This window comes from Festucalex cinctus, chromosome 21 (genome assembly GCF_051991245.1).
Source record: "Festucalex cinctus isolate MCC-2025b chromosome 21, RoL_Fcin_1.0, whole genome shotgun sequence".
Lineage (NCBI taxonomy): Eukaryota > Metazoa > Chordata > Actinopteri > Syngnathiformes > Syngnathidae > Festucalex > Festucalex cinctus.
In genome coordinates this window covers 14,200,851-14,221,672 of record NC_135431.1, presented here as the reverse complement: position 1 = coordinate 14,221,672, position 20,822 = coordinate 14,200,851, and the positions used below count along the sequence as shown (strand labels likewise).

The window sequence follows — 20,822 nt, the reverse complement described above, 5'->3', positions numbered from 1 at the left end:
GAATATTACAAGAAAAAAAAACACATTTTAATTCATTAAAATATATTTGTTTTTATTAAATGAAAAAAATATGGGAAACTCATAAATTAAAAAAAAAAAAAAAAAGTGTTATTTTAAAGGAATACAGTCCAAATAAATCATGAGACTTTCGGGGGGGAAATGTACAATTAAAAGGAATTAATTAAAAAAAAATAAAAATAAAAAAAAATAATCCAAATTGAAATGTTTAAAATAAACAGTTAAATATTAAATATTGAGCTTAAAAGTGAAATACTGTACACCCAAACTTTGTTTGGGCAGTGATTCTTTCGCATACCACTAGAGGGAGCACACTTAACATTAACTAGCCGGGCCATCATACTTGAATTTATAAAAGGCAGAGTAGGCACATAAATACCGATTTTGCAGGATCTTGGTGTAAAACTGTTGCCTGACTTGTCTCTTGGAAACAAAATGGACGTATGTGCAGATGCCTCAATACGATATGATATCCTTATAATTTAATTAGAATTTTTAATTTGGTTTACTAAAAAAAAAAATATATATATATATCCACTCTTATCACATTCAATGATCAACACTTTTCAGACTTCTGGTTCAACAAGCATTCCATTTTCAACCTTTGTATTGCACGAATAAAGAAAGCGCAACTTGAGTAAATCCTTGCGAGGAGGCCGCTTTCGATAGAGGGCTTTACGTCCCTCTCGGAGGGCCCCGGAGCTGTGCTGACAAAACGGCCACAAATCGATACCGCGCACATCTGTCAGGATGTGATTAAATTCTCACATTCCCTTGACATCACCGACGACCCAAAGATACGTCTCGTTCGACTAATTAGCAGGCATGACCACGTACGAAATCTCACCGTATCGCGGAGGAAAGTGGGCTCTTGCAAGCTGTGACCGGACGACCACTGATAGTGAACAGACGTTTCAATGGTACCATTTTAGAAGTGTTCCATGCCAAATCACATGCAAAAAAAAATTGTGATTTTAATGAAACTTGGTATACTTGTTGATAGTGCATTCACGACATTAAATATCAAATTTTAGATCAATCAGGGAAAGGATTTGGGAACTACGGTCCATTGAGTTTTTCAGCAAAAAGGGGTGTGGCCTCATCTTTGAACCCTTGTAAATCATGAACTACTGGGTCAGTCGTCACAAAACAGGTGTTGTTGGTACGGGATTCCAAATCTGCAATTATTTAGAAGAGCGGTGCATATTTTAGTAACCTTTTGACCTTTTGTTTCCGTTGACTTTGAAATTAATATTGCGGATCACGTGACCTAAACAAAAAGTTTCATGAAATGTAATCACTCACATGTTCTCTAAAACATATAAACGTTTCATAGATGTATTTATTTTTTGTTTGTTTGTTGAAAATTGTCATTGAATATTCATTGATAGTCCGACGGTATGCATACGTTGACACCTTAACTCATTTGCTCCCAAAAACGTATAAATACGTTCGATTTTAAATAGTACCATGCTCCCAAAGACTTATTCATATTTTTTATGTTTTTTTTTTTATGCTAGAGAATATAGAAGGCTTTAATGCAGCCTCTGAACTGAAGAGAATGCTTCAAGCAATGGTAGTTATTACAAAAAGGGCCAGCAGGTGGCAGCAGAGTATAAGCGATCAATCTGGGACATGTTGCAAAAAGCTCTGAATAATGATGAAATCTTGATATTCTAATGCTAATTGTTGCAAAATGGAAACAAAAAAAATATACTTCTTTTTCTTGATGAAAGAAGAGATTCTAATCTTTGATTTGGTAGGTTCCATGTTTTGATATCAATAGGACACAGTATTCTGTGGGCCTTGCAATAATCAGTCAAAATCCAGTAAAACAGCGAAAAATGTGCTGGGAGTGAATGAATTAATTGCCCAAATTTTTGCTGAAAATGTCCAAATTCACTGAGCCGTAGCTCCCAAACCTTTGATCCGATTAACCTAAAATTTTAAATTTAGTGTTGTTGCATCACCATCAACAAGTGCACCAAGTTTCATGAAAATCCAAATCTGCTTGCTTCAACTCGCTGGGTGATTTGCCCTGGAACAATCTTTGTTTTGAATTTCCAACAAATGGAAAGTTAATGTGAATGAAAGATAAGCTTCTTCTTTTTTTTGTCAGTGGTAAATTACATTTTTATTAGCACAGTCTTAAATTGGTCACGGGTATTAAATGTCCTTCCATATTGTTCTTTTCAAAAAGCCCGAGCCTCATTAGTAATCACAAAGGGGACACGCTGTCAAATGACCAAATGGCTTCTACATGAACCCTCCATCACCAACCTTTTATAACCTTGCACTTCCACCCCGGTGTGTACAATTGATCGCTCCCCACCTCAAATGCCAAAGGTTCTAAATCTAACAGCGACCTGAGCGTAAAAACACAGCCCGAGATCAACGTTTACAACCTCCTTGCTCGCTAGATCGCTGACAGTGTGAAACAACATGACCTAGCAAATCAGGCTCTGACTACTAATGCTAGCACAAATTAGGGGCTTGTGAACGTTCTGATGTTGAGTGTACTATAAAAAGGAGCGATGGATGGAGTTACTGACTGTGTGCAATGACATTTCCCCATCCTCCATAGAAGAGACTTTTTATGACATATTTGAATTTTTGTAAGCAGTGGGATGGCAACAAAGTGCCCGTACCATTTGATTTGTATATGGAGCAGTTTCACAGTCACAGAATTTCGACGTGCGGAGGCTATTCATCAATTTATCTGAGCAATGAGCCATAAAAAGTCTGTTTTGCTGCAGTCAAAGAGCTGAGGAGGAAAAAGACCAAAAAAAAAACAACCCTGAAAATTGATATAAACAGCAGGTTACCACCTGCAACATAGGTTAGTACTTCTCACAGTGAAAAACACGCTTTATAGTTCAACCAATTTCCATTTCTGACCTTGACTGGGCATATATTTCTATTTTTCCCAAGAGTCGGTTTATTCACTTGAGAATGAGGACTTCTTTTAAATGGCAGGAAGTTCTTGCAAGTCATGTTGTGCATAAGGCTTATGAAGAGTGGTTGCTTTTCGACGATCGGCTAGTGAACTTTTTGGGCATAAATAAGCGAGACAAGCACGCTAGAGTTTTTAGTATGAGGATTCAGTGTCCACAGATGGTGGAGTTGCGTTCCACTTGATTAGTTTTGACAGTCAACAGCAGTTTGAAATACTTTGCAACCAACACCCACACGATGACCCAAGAGCGCTGCATAAACAGTCAACACCGAAATCGTTTTGAATTTCCATGGCAGGCAATTAAATCCAGCCGCACGGCTGAACTAGCTAGACAGACAATCGCAAACAAATTACAGTCATAAGGCGGCCTGACACTTACACGACTTTTGGGCACGATTCTGTCGTAGCAAGTCGGGTCATTTTGGGGCACGAACTAGGAGGTTCCCGCATAGTTTACGCACTTCTTGCATTTGCACGGCGAGTTCGCGCATTTCGGACGATGTCGTGCCGACTTGGGCACGCCATATAAAGAGGGGGGCCTCCCCAACCCTGTTGTGTACCCGTCGGCTGTCGGGTTCCAAGGTGGCCACATGGCGGGGAGTGGTCGGAGCTCCCGCGAGCGACCCTCTGCGGCCCCTCGTTCGAAGGAGCCTCCACCCTCTCTCTCCGGTCATGATCCTTCCACAGGTTCACCTACGGCAGTGCTTCTCAAATAGTGGCGGGCCCGCCCCACTATTTTATTTTATACTGTTTTAGAATAAAGTGCAATTGCACCTCCACTACATTAGGGGGCAGTAGCGCTCTCATTGGCAGAGTGTGCGCAGGGAGCATTCGCTCTGTGGTGTAGGGGTTTTGTTTGCACTGAGCATGCGTGCTTTGCACACAGCACAGAGTATGAAATGTAGGCACGAAGTGTAGCAGACCCTCAAGTGACACCATGAAAAAATATTTAACAGGGATGAGAAGACAGGCGGAGAGAGACGGAGATAAAGAGACAAACGAAAGTCGCCCAAAAGCTAAAGCTAAGACGAGCAAATATGACGAAGCGTATGGGATGTGCAGGTGGATGGGGGGGGGGGGAATCGGGGATGTTTTCGTCTTCCTCAGGGTGGCATGACAGAAAATAATTGAGAAGCACTGGGTTAATTTAACCCAAATTTGGGTCAAAAATGGGTTCATTTTTTTTTTGATTGTTGTTTGTTTATTGAACATATAAACACATAACATATAAAAGTAGCAGAAAAGAAATTAAAAAAGAAACATACAATCATTAATGAGAATTTACATGTTCAAAGGTAGTAGGAAGAAGTTGAAAACGTATCTAGTCCTACCCCTTATTCTTTATATCTTTTAACTTATTTCATTATTAATACAATAGGTTACATTTCAATCAAAGAAAATGTATAATCCTGCTCATATAGCGTATGTACATAAAATTAATAGAAATACACGATACATTCACATACTCACATACACAATTTTCATTACACTCATACTGGTACATCAAAGAATTTCTGCAATTGTACTAACTCATGTCTGATTTAAATAATGCTCTTGAACTTTGCTTTTAAAGATTTTTTTAAACTCAGCACGTGACTTGCATCTTTTCAGCTCAGTACCAAAATGATTCCACAAATTAATACCTCTGACAGAAGCACACCTTTGCTTAATATTTGTTCTTGTTTTGGGTTTTTGTAGACACGTGTAGTATCCCTTATCTCATACGGACTGTGTCTAATTTCATTAAGTCTAAGTTCATTTTGTATAAAACAACCCAGAAAGTTGGGTCAGATCATCTACTTGGCTCAATGTGACTAAACTTTCTGGGTTGTTTAGCAAAGAGAAAAAAAAAAGAAAGAAGAAAAAAAAAAAGGTAATTTTGTATAAAACAACTCAGAAAGTTGGTCAAAAATTGGGTCAAGGTTGACTTTGGGTCAATTGACCCAACTCTGAGTAAAAAATTGGGTCATTTTGTATAAAATAACCCAGAAATTTGGGTCAGATCGTCTACATGGCTCAATGTGACCCAACTTACTGGGTTGTTATATACAAAATGAACCCATTTTTTGACCCAAATTTGGGTCAAATTAACCCAAGTAGAGGATTTGATTGAACTTTCTGGGTTGTTTAAATGATCCAATTTTTGACCCAAAGTTGGGTCAAATTAACCCAAGCAGAGGATTTGACCTAACTTTCTGGGTTATTTTATACAAAATGACCTGATTTTTTACTCAGAGTTTGGTCAGTTGACACAAAGTCAACCTTGACCCAATTTTTGACCAACTTTCTGGGTTATTTTGTACTAAATAACCCATTTTTTTTTACTCAAAGTTGGATCACATTGAGCCAAGTAGACGATCTGGATTAATTAGACCCAACTTTGGGTAAAAAATGTGGTCGTTTGGTATAAAACAACCCAGAAAGTTTGGCCGGGTTGTCTACTTGGCTCAATGTGACCAAATGGACCAATCCACTACTTGGGTCAATTTGACCCAAAATTGAATAAAAATAAATAAATAAATTGGGTCACTTTGTATAAAATAACCCATAAAGTTGGGTAAAATCCTCTACTTTGGTTATTTTGACCTAAATCGGGGTCAAAAACTGGGTCATTTTGCATAAAATAAGCCATAAAGTTGAGTCAGATTGTCTTGGCTCAATGCGACCCAACTTTATGGGTTGTTTGGGGGGGGGGGGGGGGGGGGGGGGGGAAAGTTGGGTAAACTCGTCTACTTTGGTTAATTTGACGCAACTCTGGGTCAAAAACTGGGTCATTTTGTATAAAACAACCCAGAAAGTCTGCGATTGGCTGGCAACCAGTTCAGGGTGTACCCCGCCTACTTCCCGAAGCCAGCTGGGATAGGCTCCAGCACTCCCGCGACCCTTGTGAGGAGTATGCGGTCAAGAAAATGGATGGATGGATGGAACCCAGAACGTTGGGTCAGATCTACTTGGCTCAATGTGACCCAACTTTATGGGTTGTTTTTAACCCAAGTCGAGGATTTGACCCAACTTTCTGGGTTATTTTATACAAAATGACCCAATTTTTTACTCTAAGTTGGGTCAAATTGACCCAAATAGAGGACTGGTCCATTTTTGACCAAAAGTTGTGTTATTTTTTGACCCAACTGTTTTTAAGAGTGTATTATGTAAGGAATATTTCCTAAGGTGAATACCAGCCACAAATAACGTCCACAATTTCGGCTATGGAAGGAAAGTGAGAACTGCATTGTGCATAAATAATGCCACATTGGCAGTTTGCACCCGAGCTATTTCACCCAGTTTGGGTTACTTTTGAACCCAGCAGCTTTATCAGTGTTTAATTAATTTGGTTTATGATGACTCTGCATTCCTGACTACTTAATCATGCTACAGATCAACGTGAACTTTGGTTGGCACTGCACCACGCAGGCCTGGTTGTTGTTCAACGTTCAGGCTTGACAGAGCGCATACTTAGCGTAATGATCCATCGACTGTGCGTCTAATGAAGATATATATTATATGTGAACGCTTGCCCACCCCATTGGTTTGTTAATGAGCATATTTGTTTGCATGTGTGGGGGGATTGCGCGTGGTCGCGCGTGTGCACGTGGGTTGAATGCAGGCACCCCGGAGAGGTGGGGTTAATGAGCCAATCAAAGTCTATCAGACAAGACATTAAATATGAGCCTAGATGAGTTCACTGGTCACTCACTCCGATTTGTTCTTTTTTTTTTTTCCCCTCGCAAACTTACTTTTGCGCTACACTCGTCTCATCCTCTCCGACTGCCTCCCTCCTTCACTTTGCGCTTCACACTCCCCGCAGATTAGCGTTAAGAGGGATATTAGAAACGGCTTCAAACACGGCTGCTTTGCCCCGGATCGTTTAGTGGGTACGTGTCACTTTTTGGCTTCCTTTTGAAGCCAACATGGGCAGCTGAGAGAGAGCATCAAAAAGTGTGCAAGAGTCTTGTATGACGTGCACGGCCTAAAAACCAGTAATGGGGAAATTGCTACAGGAGGACTTGCTATACTTGACAATAGAGACAATGTTTTGTTTTATAGGTTGGTTTTCATTTGTTTTGGGAAAATGAAGAAAAAAAATTAAGGAGAGGTTTGAGTGGTGTTTTATATTTAATTCAGAATGAATAAATAACGAATACACATGTCCCATCATCCTTAAAGTGCTTGTTTTGGCTGGCATAGGCCAATTCTTTTTCATTGGTCTATAGGTTGTAGTCGTGTGACGTGAAATTTCACAAACAAAAATCCAAAGAAGTGCTTTACAACAGGGCTGGGTATTGATTCTAATTTTCTCAATCAATTCAATTTCGATTCACAAGAATTCAGTTCAATTTGATTCCGTTTTTTGCAGATTTGATTCATTTCAATTGAATCTGATATCAATTCATAATATGGCACATCAATTCTTCTTCAATGTCAAGTACATGATAAAAACTCCACAAATATTAAATTCCAAAGTAAAGTTTGGAGGCAATAACTGATCAAACGATTTAGTTTATTAATGAGAGTAATGCGATATAATCACTTAAGTGTTACACAAACATTGACATCAGCAAGGATGAGATGAAAATATTTTATATTTGTATCTGTTTCCGTTTTGCAGCAATTATTAAACTATAGCCAAGTTTCATCATTATTCACAAATTTGTTTAAAACACTGGGGAAAAGAAATTGCTGCAACATGGCCCTTGTTGATCTCTTATACTCTGCTGTCACCTGCTGGCCGTTTTTTTGTAATAATTACAATTGCTTTAAGCGACCTATTCAAGTAATAGGCTGCATCAAAGCCTTCTGTATGCTCTAGCATAAAAAAATAATAAAATAAAATAAAATAAAAAATAAAAAAAATAAAAAAATATATAAATACGTTTTTGGGACCACGGCAATATTTAAAGTGATACTTCACTTATTTAGACCATTATAGTAATAAAAAGTTCATATTTTGTCTATAATTAATTTGATACTTTCATTATTTTTCATGTACCTTTAAAAATACATTTTGCAACTTGCTGTCGACTGAAAATTACATCACAAGGACTCAGGTAACCAATCACAGCTCACCCGTTATTTAGGTTTGGTCATGTGACATTCACAAGCTGAGCTGTGATTGGTTACCTGAGCCCTTATGTCATTTTCAGTCGCTAGCAAGTTGCAAAACGTGTCTTTAAAGGTACTAATTGTACGTGAAAAATAATGAAAATATCAAATTTATTATAGGCAAAATATTAACGTTTGACTGCCAAAAATGGCTAAATAAGTAAAGTATTCCTTTAAAATAAAACGTTTTTATACGTTTTTGGGAGCAAATGAGTTAATATGCAATAAGTCAAGTATTTCATTAACGTAAGAAAATATTTTTAAATCATGTGAACAGTAAATACAAAAAAATGGCCTTTAAAATTCTATTTTCTTAAGAATTTATAGGAAAAAGAGATAGAACTTTCCACCCCTCATACTATATATCAGCTTTGTAGCGTGCCCCTCTGAGACTACTGGTTCAACAAGCACTTCAAGATTCACCTTTGCACCGCGCAAAAAGAAAAACTCACACTTGTCCTCTGTGCTTTCCACAGATGGGAATAAATCCCGCGAGGAGACTTGCTTTGATAGAGGGCTTTACGTCCCTCTCGGAGGGCCTGGAGCTCTGCTCGCTAAACAGCCACAAATCAATACTGCACACATCTGTCCGGCTGTGATTAAATTCTCACCTATTGACGAGCGCTATGCACGCAGGCCAAAACATGCACACGTCTTGCACCTGGTGAGCGACAAATGAGACCCGTGTACTGTATGAAATGTTATATTTACAGCCGGGCCGCAAATCTAGCATGTCTCGCATGACCGCAGATGGTTTGGACATATGGGCCATTTTCTCCTGCGGTGACTACAGCATTCAAGCCACACAAATGGCTTTTTATACGCAATGCAGCCACGTCAAATGACCGGGCAAAGTGCGATATTGCCACAACGGTGTGTACTTTTACACAGGAAAAAAATGGCATCCTATGTCACAATGTTGACTTCAGCTTGTGGTGATATGTATGTTATTTATTTATTTATTTTTAAATACTGTTTTCAGCGCCTTCCATAGATCACAGCGCAACCCTGCTGACATGCACTGCCTACATGTCTGTGACCGCAGTGGTCCAAGTTTACAAAAGCACAGTGACTTTTATGAAAAGAGTAACTAGAGTTTAAAATATTTTCTCATATTCATATTGTGAAGCTGCTTGGACTCTTTCGCAATTTCAAGCCACAAATGTTATATTTTTATATATTTTATTCCGAGGTTGCCTCACCTGCACCATTTTGCATGAGACATCAGACATCTCATTGTAATGGCAAGATGCTTTTTGGTTTCAATTATGTGTTTACAATAGGGGTGTCAAAATGAGTGCGCTAACAGTAATACATTTAATAATAATGCATATATTTGAGGAGACTGGCGTCAAGTATTTTACAATATTAAAAAGTGCAGAATTTCACAAGTTACTTCATCTTAAAGATTAGATAGCTCTTAATATGAAAAGGAAAATGCACCGAGCTGTCACCGTCTTACAAATGCAATTATGCCATCTAGTGGCAGAAAAATGACCTCAACGCAAATTAATATCACATCCGTTTTTACAGTACAGTACATCTTTGTAATTTTAAATTTTATGAATTATTATGAAATTACTTACATGTTTTCCGCTTTTATGTTAAAAGCAGTACGAAGACAGGAAAAAATATTTTATTATACATTTTATTGTACATTTGGGAGATATAAAATTTGCGATTAATCATGAGTGAACTATTGAAGACATTCAATTAATTAAGACTAAAAAAAAATTTAATCACCTGACACACCTATTTTACAAATTACAACCTTAGGGTAATTTTCCCAAGAGAAGTCTTTATTTTCATTTTCACTCACATACACAACACACACACACACACACACACACACACACACACACACACACACACACACACACACACACACACACACACACGGTTTGGATGGAAAAAAACTTGCTGGAAAAAAACTGTTTGAAAGTTTGATAGGTATCAGAAAAAATAAAGCAAAATTTAAAAATAACTAGAGCTGCAAGCAGAAAAATGTGTTCTTTTTTCATTTTATGTACATCTAGAAAAGATAAAAAATTGTGATTAATCATGAGCCAACTATTGAAGTCATGTAATTAATTACGACTTTTACGAATTTTAATCACCTGACATATCTAGTTTACACATTTTAAACTTAGGGCCATTTTCCCAAGAGAAGTCTTTCTTTTTATTCACTCAAAATAAACAAATCTTTATTTCTATTGTTGGTGTCAGTTAATTTTGGATGGAAAAAAAATGTTTTAAAGTTTGATAGATATAAAAACAATTTTTTTTTTTAAATAACTACAGCTGCGAGCCGAAAAAAAGGTGCCCTTGCAACACATTGGCGTATAACACTTTAAAATCTAAACATTTTCAATAATCTTTGCACTGGTTTAGACTCTCCAAAACAGCACAATTTTTCCGTTGCAAACAGCGCATCACCACGACAACAGTGTGCGATGAAAAATGCTTTCAATAAATTTTCATCTTCAACATCTTAAGATGAAACACCCACGTTTGTCCAATCATTAACATTGATTGTCAAAGAGAGCAATCCACTTAGATTGGTCAAGAAATTGTAAAAAAATAACATTCAGTCATGGATATTGACAAAATCAGCGATATTATTTTGTGCAAAATATACATCGTACACAGATGAATATTTGCATCTTTCTGGCCACAATAGCCCACCACAGCTGAGGGCCACAAGTTGACAAAAAAATTCATCAAAAAGTAATAATCAGCACGAGAAGGCAGCTGATCTGCTGCCGCATCCCATCATTATGTAAATCTTGGAACTTAGCTTCCTTCATCATCAAAGACCCTCATTTTGATAAATTAGCTGCTCTCCGTCTGTGGAGAAACAACAGAATAGAAGTGGATGGTTGCTATGGAAACTATGCAAAGAAACCATTTTAGAGAGAACGGGCAGCAGCAGCGTGTGTGTGTGTGTGATCAGGTGGGTTGCGTGAGGAGAGCAGCGTTGCCAATCAACAGGTGCAGCGGTAATATCAGGACCCCCAAATGGGATTGCAAATTAGAATTTTGGATGCCGCCACATTGAGCAGTGGATTAGTGTGGCAAATAATGCCGTCGGTGTCAACCAAGACCGAGTATGAAACCGAGAGCGCCTCACTTACCGTCAATGCCGCATATGGACCTCATTAGTCGATCACTCCCCAGCGCCACGATAAAATAGTCCAGTAGAATGGCAATCAGTAGAGCGTAGACCTCTGCCAAAACCCATCTGTAGTTTAAAAGGGGAGTTTACAATTGAAAAAACAAAAACAAAAAAAATCTTTTGTCATGTTTGTCAAAACGTTATGTTGGTGTTTTTTTTCCTTTCTATAATCACACAATAACCCTCCAAAATACATATTTCTTTGCCAGGCCTGATGTGTGCTCAAAATGTCATGTTTACGCCATCAATATCAACATAATTTTCCACGCCAAACAGCACGTCGCCACGGCAACAGCGTTCAAAGGAATAAAAAGCTTTGTTCGATTCATTCTGATCATCTTTAGATGACACATTTTCAAGACAATCGGATAAAATCTCTAAGAAGAGCTCTTTGAAATGTGATGTCTATAAGAAGTCAGAAAATGGGGCCAAATTTGAAAGACAATTCAAAAGGCTGACTTCCTGTCTCCAACTTTTTGTAGATCTTGGTGAAACGTACAGTACAACTGGGGCTGTTTAATTAAAAAAAAAATGTAGGGGGTGCTATTGGGTAATTGTTTTAAAACCCTCACAAAAGAACTAATACAATTTTAATAATTTTACCCAGCCTGTAAAGTTTCATGGAGATGGTTGCTTTTATTGGAGACGGCATTCTACCCACCCGCAGCTCCACCAGGCTTTTAGTGGCATGCGGGATACTGACTGTTCTGTGGCGAGCAGAATAATGCTGCCTGGAAGATTTAAGCCATAGTGAAGTCTTGCGTTGATGTCGCAATTACTGATGTCATATTTTTCTTTTACAGTACCTCCAGCTATAATTTGTTGCTGATATGGAAATCCTACTTAAGGCAAAACCCCTTAAAAGAATACAGCAAAAATATAAATATTGTAGCATATGATGGATTCAGTCCATCCCTAGCGTCAAGTCGTCGTTTGCTGCGGCTACAATGGACTTGATAAAAGATGCAAATGCTGGAGGGCGAGCATTCGTTCAAGGGCACCTCAAACCTTGACAACGATTCATGAATCAATAATCCCTGTCAGATGAAATGACAAGATAAAGGTCTATCTCTCCTTTAGGGTAATTTCTGTGTTGATTGGCCTCTTTTTTTTTTCTTTTTTTCTTTTTCTTTTTTTTTTAATAAAATCTCCCAACGTGAACGTTAGAATGGGAAACAACACAAGGTGGATAATTATCTATTTAATGCATTTTTATTTTTTTAAGTTTATATTCTTCACTAAAGTGTATCAAGGTTCTTATTCTGATAATTAAGGTATATGAGACAAATCCACTAATTAGACTAATTACAGCTGTTATATTATCTACAACGTCAAGTAGCTTATTTAGCCAAGGTTGAAGCTAGCAACACTAGCAACACAATGGCTGTGGCTGCGACAAATGGCTGTGACTTCACCTTTCTATTTTATGAAACAAATGTGTACAATACATACCTGTCCCGTTCACTCCAAAGTTTGTCCGTTACTATCTGATTTGATGAACGCCAGGTGGCGTTCAGGAAATGAAACTGTCAGAGGGAAAAAAAAATCAAGCTGACATTCACAGTACAGTACGATCATACAATTTTCAAAACAAAACGAACTAACCACATCACCTGTCGTCCGTGCATCCAAACCGGAAGTATCCAACTGAATGACGGTCTAACATCTATCAGAAACAAATAAAACACTCAAGGAAAGAAAAAAAAACATCAACGGGAACTGGTAAAAGCAGGTTTGGATTGCAGTAGTACACAAACAGTAGAGATACCTTTAATGAGTCCTGTATCGTACGTCAACACGGACGCCATATTGGATGTGCTAGTCCTGCCACACCGACTTTTCACGTTCTGGTTAATGAAGACACAGATTCCGAAACGGCTTTCTTGGGTTAATTAAAAACAAATTAAATTAAATTAATTAAAATCAAAATTGTCTTCAGGTGTGAATGTGAGTGCAGAAACAGAAAGAAGAAACACAACTTCAAGGAGAAGTCAAGAGTCCAGTCAAACATTTTCTCTACAATAAGAGGCAACTTTTTCTAAACACTTATTGAAACCAACTGAGTTTAGAAATATAAAAGAGAAAAATAAACATAAAGTAACTGTCATGAAAAATCCCAGACTGCTCAGCTTGCGAATGTCACATGACCAAACCCAGAAAACAGGTGAACCGTGAAAGTCGTTATCGGAATCCTTTGACACTGTGATGTCATTTTCAGTTGACACCACCTGAAATGGCTCAAAATGGGTGTATTTTTCTGCTTAATTCATACTTCACAAACATGATATTAATCGGAATACTGGGTTTAGAGCATATTATTGTAAATATTTTTTCTTCTTCTGTAAGTTTATGTCTCAATCTACAGCACAGTGTGATGAGTCACTGTGATGTGAAATTACTGACAAATTCCACACATCTCATCAGCACGTTCTTTCGGACTGATGAGCCGTGAAGCAGCACCACAAGTCTGATCCCGGAGCCACCTGGGAGCCTGCTTGGTTGTGCCTGAAAATGCTGGGAGGAAGCGGAAGTGGCACTATTGGGCGTTTTACATGATTGGGTGGGAAACACAATGAACACGACAGGTGTTTGTGTAGGGGGGGCTGGGGGTGATCGCCACCTGCTCGGGCCCCGCGACAACGTCATTGTAGAGCAGCACCTGAGCGCCTGTCACACACGATGGATGGAGGGTAGCCGCGCGGGCGTACATATGTGTATACCTATGAAGTGAACACTCGGCCTCTTAGTACTATGACAAAAAACAGGTCTTAGATACGTTCTGAAGACACCTGGGAACTGTTTTAAATTGTCAAGAAGAAAAAGAAATGCATAAATTGTCTTCTTTAAAGAGCTACTTATATCACCGTTGACAACCCACTCAACATCGGAGAATTAAGTGCTTTTCTATATTTCTTCTATTTTTTTTTTTTTTTTTTCAAAATTGTAACAAGGCCATTATAAGATGTGATGGCTGTTAAAATGAACCAAGAGCAAATCATTGTCAGAGTTATGGTCCATTTAATCCGCCAACATTCATGTGTCAAAACGAGACACTTTTACAACGTCAAACAGCGACGACGGAGCCCCGGAGTGGAAAATAAAGATGTGACAGGTTTTTCATGACATCATGTGTTTTGAGGGATTATCTCCAGGTGGAAACTTCCATCTCCTCTTACGCTGAGTGACAGCATGAAGAGGAGAAGATGACACGTGAACCCAAGGAAACACAACGGAAAACAAAAGCTGATCCGGCTCAACACCACTTGACTGCGTGGAAAACCCTAAAACGCACATCGCCACTGACATTGTAGTGCTTTATTTAATCTCATCTTGTCATGCAACATCAAGTGTCCCTTTTATCGTGGAGCCACATTTAGAAACGCTGTGCACTGTGATAGCTCAAGCTGCATGTTGACTGTTGATTGTCCGATTTAGTGCTATTGTGTTGTGCGTATTTTCAAATGAACCAACACTGTGTTTGTTGTGTTTACATTTGCAGAACAATAATATGTTATATGTGACATCAATAGTTTAAACATGACATTCTGATTAATATTACATTTTTTGAATATGAGTTATGCAGCAAAATCCAGCTGTTTTTATCCATCTCAGGGGGCGGCCATTTTGCCACTTGTTGTCGACTGAAGATGACATCACAGTTGCTCAGGGCTCATGCAGATAAAGACCAATCACAGCCAGGGTTATTATAGTTTTGGAAATTTCTTTGTAGTTAGTTTTTATTTCGTTCTGAGTTTTGTTTTTTAAACGTAGTTAGTTTTAATTAGTTTTCTTGGCGGCTTTATTATTTATTTATTTTTTATTAGTTTTAGTTGTTTAAAAAATGGTTTAGTTTTAGTTTAGTTTTTGTTTTAAAAAGTGTGTATTGTTTAATAAATACCAAGGTAAAATGAAAAAAGTAACGCAAGGCAAGCCAAAAGTCAAACACGCAAAATTGCCAGCGCGGAGCGACGTCATCTGAAGGTGCTTTTCTATTGGCTGCTGCTAGATTACATCACTTATGTGCGACACACTTTCAAACCTCCTTATTCCGCTTAATAAAGAAATAAATCAGATTTAAATACAACCCCAAACCCTAATGAATTAAAATTTATTACCAAAGATGAAAACTAAGGACATTTTCACAATAACTATAATTAGTTTTAGTTAGTTTTGTAAGCATAAAATGTAGTTTCACTTAGTTTTAGTTAATAAAATAACATTTTAGTTTTTATTTTATTTTGATAAAAATGTTTTTTGTATTCTAGTTTTACTTATTTCATTAGTTTTAGTTAACTAAAATAACCTTGATCACAACTCACCTGTTTTCTGAAGCTGAGCTGTGATTGGTTGTAACCTGAGACCTGAGTAACTGTGATGTCATCTTCAGTCGACAGCAAGTGGCAAAATGGCCGCCCCCTGAGATGGATAAAAACGGCTGCATTGCACTGCATAACTCATATTCCACAAATGTAATATTAATCAGAATGTCATTCAAGATTTTAGTAGTTCTTAAAAACAACAACATTTAACCATGGAGGACACAGGCAGACAACGAAAATATCTGAATGCATCCAGATTTGACAGAATGGAACAAAGTAGGCAAATAAAATTATAGGTATACATAAGTTTGGCAAGGTGAGCGGCATCTACTCCACAATCTTATTCAGCCACACACACAAACACAGATACGATCTGCTGTAGCCTCCTCTAGCACGATTTCCTCTGTCCTTAAATTGATTTTTCCAATCACTAACAGAATTTTGTCCCCGCTGCTGCTGCCAGATTTTGTTGTCCTTTCCTGCTTCTTACTGTGGAAAAAAAAGCAAAGTACCAGAGGAGCATGAAGTTAATATTATATATCCAGCGTGACATCCAATAATCATTTTACTCCTGCCAATGAGATTATGTGCTCATTGCTATTTCTCAGTCCCTCGGCGGTAAGAATGTACCTGGCTGTTTTGGATTGAACTTCATGGTAACAGCGGAAAGAGATTGATATTTTGGAAGAGTGCATCTCTCTAACAGTTGAAATGCATGATGGAATGCTATCAAGTCAAGAAATGACTGATAAACTGATAAAAAAAAAATTTTTCGGAGCATGGATTGCACATTTAATGTGATCATTCAAAGTATATTAGCAGAGCCAATGTCGCTTTGTGCTTCTCATCATCTTTCAAATAGTAAGTGTGGGGTACTCGTGCATGACTCCTGAGGGACGCCATTTCACCATTTCTGTTCTAGTTCATCTAAAATGGGTTTAATTGGCTTGAACATGCTTTGTGCAAACACTAAAATAAGGCCAACATCAGAACACGTAGATTTAAAGCAGTGGTGTCCAAACTACGGCCCGGGGGCCATTTGCGGCCCGCCGTCCATTTTTCAGTGGTCCGCGACATATGCTAAAAATGGCATTTCACTCAATTCAAATAAAATAAATAAAACAAAAATGTTTGGAGATGGTCAAAGTAAGAAGGGAAAGTATCGAAAAACAGGTGCCATTAAAGGTTATTTTAGTTAACTAAAACTAATGAAAAAACTAAAACTAAAATTCAAAAGACAATATTGTTACCGAAATAAAAACGAAAATGCATTTTAAAAAACGAAAACTAACTGAAGCTAAATACAGTATGTCATTCGTTTTAGTCTTTGGTAATTAATTTAATACATGATCCTTTGGGGATGATTTTAAAAGTGATTTTTAGTAGATTTATTTTGATATAAACCGGAATAATTACGTTTGAAAGTATGTCACACAGAAGTGACGTCATCTAGCAGCAGCCAATAGAAAAGCACCTTCAAATGACGTCGCTCCCATAGTGTTTTTTAAATATTGCGCACAAGTAATACACATTTAAAAAAAAAAAAAAACTAATACCAAAACTGAAACTAACAAACTGAACTAAAAAAATAACCTTATTTATTGATTGATTGAATTTTTATTTTTTATTACCTGTTTTGCTACTGGAAATGTAAATTTCCCAGAGGGAGCCATCACAAAGGGATCAATAAAGTCAAGTTTAAGTCTAAACTAAAACTAAGCATTTTTTAAAGAAATAAACTAATAAAAAACTAACAGAACCACACTGAAAACTAATAAAAACTAACTAAAATGAAAAATTCCAAAACTATAATAACCCTACTGCCATATTACAAATACATTGGTTTATATACTGTCGCATTTTTCTAAATATGTAAAAGCACAAATAAATTATTTGTGCAATTTTTAGGACTAAACACAATTTCTCTTCATAACATTATGTGGCTCTTGCGTCCTTCTGATTTTCTGTATGTGGCCCTCAAATGAAAAAGTTTGGACACCCCTGATTTGAAGTATCAGTCAGTTTTTATTTTGTTTTTTTGTTCCAGGTTCACTTTTTTTCTTTATGACAAGCTGAATGATTTTTGAAGGTGCTATTAAATAAAACGACTTTGTATTGTTGCTTTCAAGGTGGATGGCTTCCACTTAGCTTATCTGGCTTTGATACCATTCAAAGTTAAATACAGAAAAGTACACACTATATGAAAAATTAAATCATTAAATGTGAGAGTTCAAATGATAAATTCTGTTTATTCTATGGAAGTTAAGTGCAAACCAGGTCGATTAAATTAGCCGCAGCAGAGTGCGGATAATGCGTTTCGTGAGGGTCTCCGCGGGTGTACTATTAATCAAACAAAAACAACCTTTCACCAAGACTTTCATAAGTACGTGTGTGGGACTCTCCGATGACACACATATGCTAATAACGCAGCTTGTACACTAACCTTCACGATGATCTATGAGTCACACGCTGTGCTGTGAACAGAAACGGCTGCAATTCACATTTACATCCTCGCTTTTATTTGAAGTTGGGCAAACTTGTCATCTGTGACCTTTACATGGAAACGATGGCGTTGTGAAATGTTTTGCTGCGAGCTTGACAAAATAAGAAACGCAAAACAGCTTTATTTTTCAGGAACGAACATATACCACCCCGTGTTTGATATCTGGATGGGAAACTCGTCGTAGTAGTAATGGATTTGGCACTATTGTTTGTTACTTCATTACATAAAGGGGAGCCTCTAAGGCAGGGGTGTCCAAACTTTTTCATTTGAGGGCCACATACAGAAAATCAGAAGGACGCAAGGGCCACATAATGTTATGAAGAGAAATTGTGTTTAGTCCAAAAAATTGTACAAATAATTACTTGTGCTTTTGCATATTTGGAAAATGCTACAGTAAATAAACCATTTTATTTGTAATATGGCAGTAGGGTTATTATAGTTTGGGAATTTTTCATTTTAGTTAGTTTTTTCAGGGTGGTTCTGTTAGTTTTTATTAGTTTAGTTCTTTAAAAAAATGCTTAGTTTTAGTTTAGTTTGTTAGTTTCAGTATTAGTCTTAGTTTTTTTTTAAATGTGTATTACTTGTGAGCAATATTTAAAAAAAAACCCAGATGATGTCACTTCTGTGTGACATACTTTCAAACGTCATTATTCCGGTTTATATCAAAATAAATCTACTAAAAATCACATTTAAAATCATCCCCAAAGGCTCATGCATTAAATTAATTACCAAAGACTAAAACGAAGGACGTTTGCTATAATTGTAGTTAGTTTTAGTTAGTTTTGTAAACTTACAATTTAGTTTCAGTTAGGTTTTGTTTTTTAAAAAACTTTTTCATTTTTATTTTATTTCGGTAACAATTTTATTTTTATTTTAGTTTTTTCATTAGTTTTCGTTAACTAAAATAGCCTTTAATGGCACCTGTTTTTCCATACCCTCCCTTCTTACTTTGACCATCTCCAAACATTTTTGTTTTATTTTATTTGAACTGAGTCAAATGTCATTTTCCCCCGCCCCCCCCCCCTTCCCCCGCCCCCCCCCCCCCCCCCCCTTCCCTGACTGCCCTGCGGCCCCTCCCCCTCCCTCTCCCTGGGCCTGGGGCTCCCTCCCCGGCCCGGGCGTCGGGCTCCGGGGGCCGGGCGAGGGTTTGGGGCCTGCCCCACTCCGGTATAACTCCTGGCGCCCCGGGCGGGCTCCGGTGGCCGGTGGGCTGTCCGGTAGCCCTGCTGCGCTGGCTGTCCGCCCATTGTGGTGCCGGGTGGATGAGGTGGGGGGCGGCAGGGGGTGGGGGTGCTGGGGGGCGGGCGTGCCACCTACACCCGCCGGGTTGGGTGAGGCCCCGCTGGTCGCTCCTCTTACTCACTTCACTAGCTTGCACTATACACTTTGTAAATATACACATAGGGCACACAACACATTTCTTGGTGGGGTGGGGAAGGGTGGAAACACCGTCTTCACCCTTCAACTCCCCTCCAATTTTAATGCACCTCACGTCCAAGGGGAGGGGTGAGTTGGGGCGGGGAGCCATCAGAGGGGATGGACTGCAGTGCCTGGCAGCGCTGTGGTCCCCCCCATTTGTGTCCCTGCCCCACCACTTTGTCCCTCCATTCCCTTTTTTAATGCACCACACATATACATATTCATTTTTTGGGGGGGGATACGGGTGTGTCGGAATAGGGGAAAATTTTTCCCTCTGCTCCGACTCACCTGCTCCCAATTTTAATGCACCACACGCACACACTTGTATATACACTGGGTGGGGCCACATTCACGGTGTAGGGTAGAGCTCGCCAGTCGGCGAGCTGGCGGACTCAGTAACAGGGTTAGGTGTCACTTGTACTCTGGCGTGACGACCGGGGCCTCTCCCCACCGGGCTCGGTGTTCTGGTGTTCCGCCTTCTCCCCTGGTGCTTCCTCCTCTGCTTCCCCCCTCCCGCCGCTGTGCAAATCTCGCGCGGTTGACGGCTTCTTTCTTTGGTGGTGGTCCTTATGCATGCCAGATCCATCGCACCAGCATCTACTGAAACTCAAACAGAAGTTGCCTCTCCCTCCCACAGCCCCTTGAATCAGTGGGTGCTGGTGTCTGTGGATCTCACTTTGCTTTATCTATCCTTCCCTCCTTCCTCTCTTTAGTTTTTCCTCTGGTCACTTGAGATCTCAATTTATTGGAAGTTTGAGGTTTCTGGGGTTGGCATAAGACTCCGGTTTTGTAACCACGCAGGAGGGGTCTTGTTGGTGCTGGACTTCACTTTGATGGATTGGATGTACTGGCTTCTATTGATCTCACTCTGCCTTATCGATCCTTCCCTCCTTCCTCTCTTTAGTTTTTCCTCTGGGCTCTTGAGATCTCGCTAAATTTGCTGGAATTTAGAGGCTTCCGGGGTTGGCGTAAGACTTTGATTTTGTAATCATGGGGAAGGCAGGAAGTGTTTGGTCGGTGCTGGATGTCACTTTGATTTACCTTTCTTTTCTCTTTATTTCTTTTTTTTTCTGACCTTTTCTCTGGTCTCCTGACCATTTAAATCTCACGACTCTGGCAAGATTCTGAAGTACCTGGTTAAGGCGAAGGGTAATGGGATATTTATAAGGTTTTAGGTGAATGAATGAGTATAAATTTATAAGTATTTGCACGCACGCACACGCACGCACGCAAACGCACGCAAACGCACGCACGCACGCAAACGCACGCACGCAAACGCACGCACACATACACACACACAAAAAAAAAAAAAAAAAAAAAAAAAAAAAAGAA

The 20,822-nt window shown here is 38.6% G+C and overlaps 1 protein-coding gene across 5 annotated transcripts in view; it reads right to left on the bottom strand.

Moving 5' to 3' along the window:
• The window catches only part of gphnb (gephyrin b), a 152,342-nt gene extending 139,373 nt beyond the window's left edge, over positions 1 to 12,969 (bottom strand). The window contains exons 1-3 of one of the 5 annotated variants that reach the window (XM_077511521.1): positions 12,863 to 12,969; positions 12,702 to 12,775; positions 11,209 to 11,315 (exon numbers count right to left, since the gene is read on the bottom strand). In XM_077511521.1, the coding sequence (XP_077367647.1) occupies positions 11,209 to 11,315; positions 12,702 to 12,775; positions 12,863 to 12,877 (196 nt within the window). In that variant the 5' untranslated portion in view covers positions 12,878 to 12,969. Of the gene's footprint in view, positions 1 to 11,208; positions 11,316 to 12,701; positions 12,776 to 12,854 lie in introns of all 5 variants that reach the window. The other 4 variants (XM_077511522.1, XM_077511523.1, XM_077511524.1 and 1 more) reach the window with 4 other exon arrangements.
• Between the last annotated feature and the right edge of the window lie 7,853 nt (positions 12,970 to 20,822).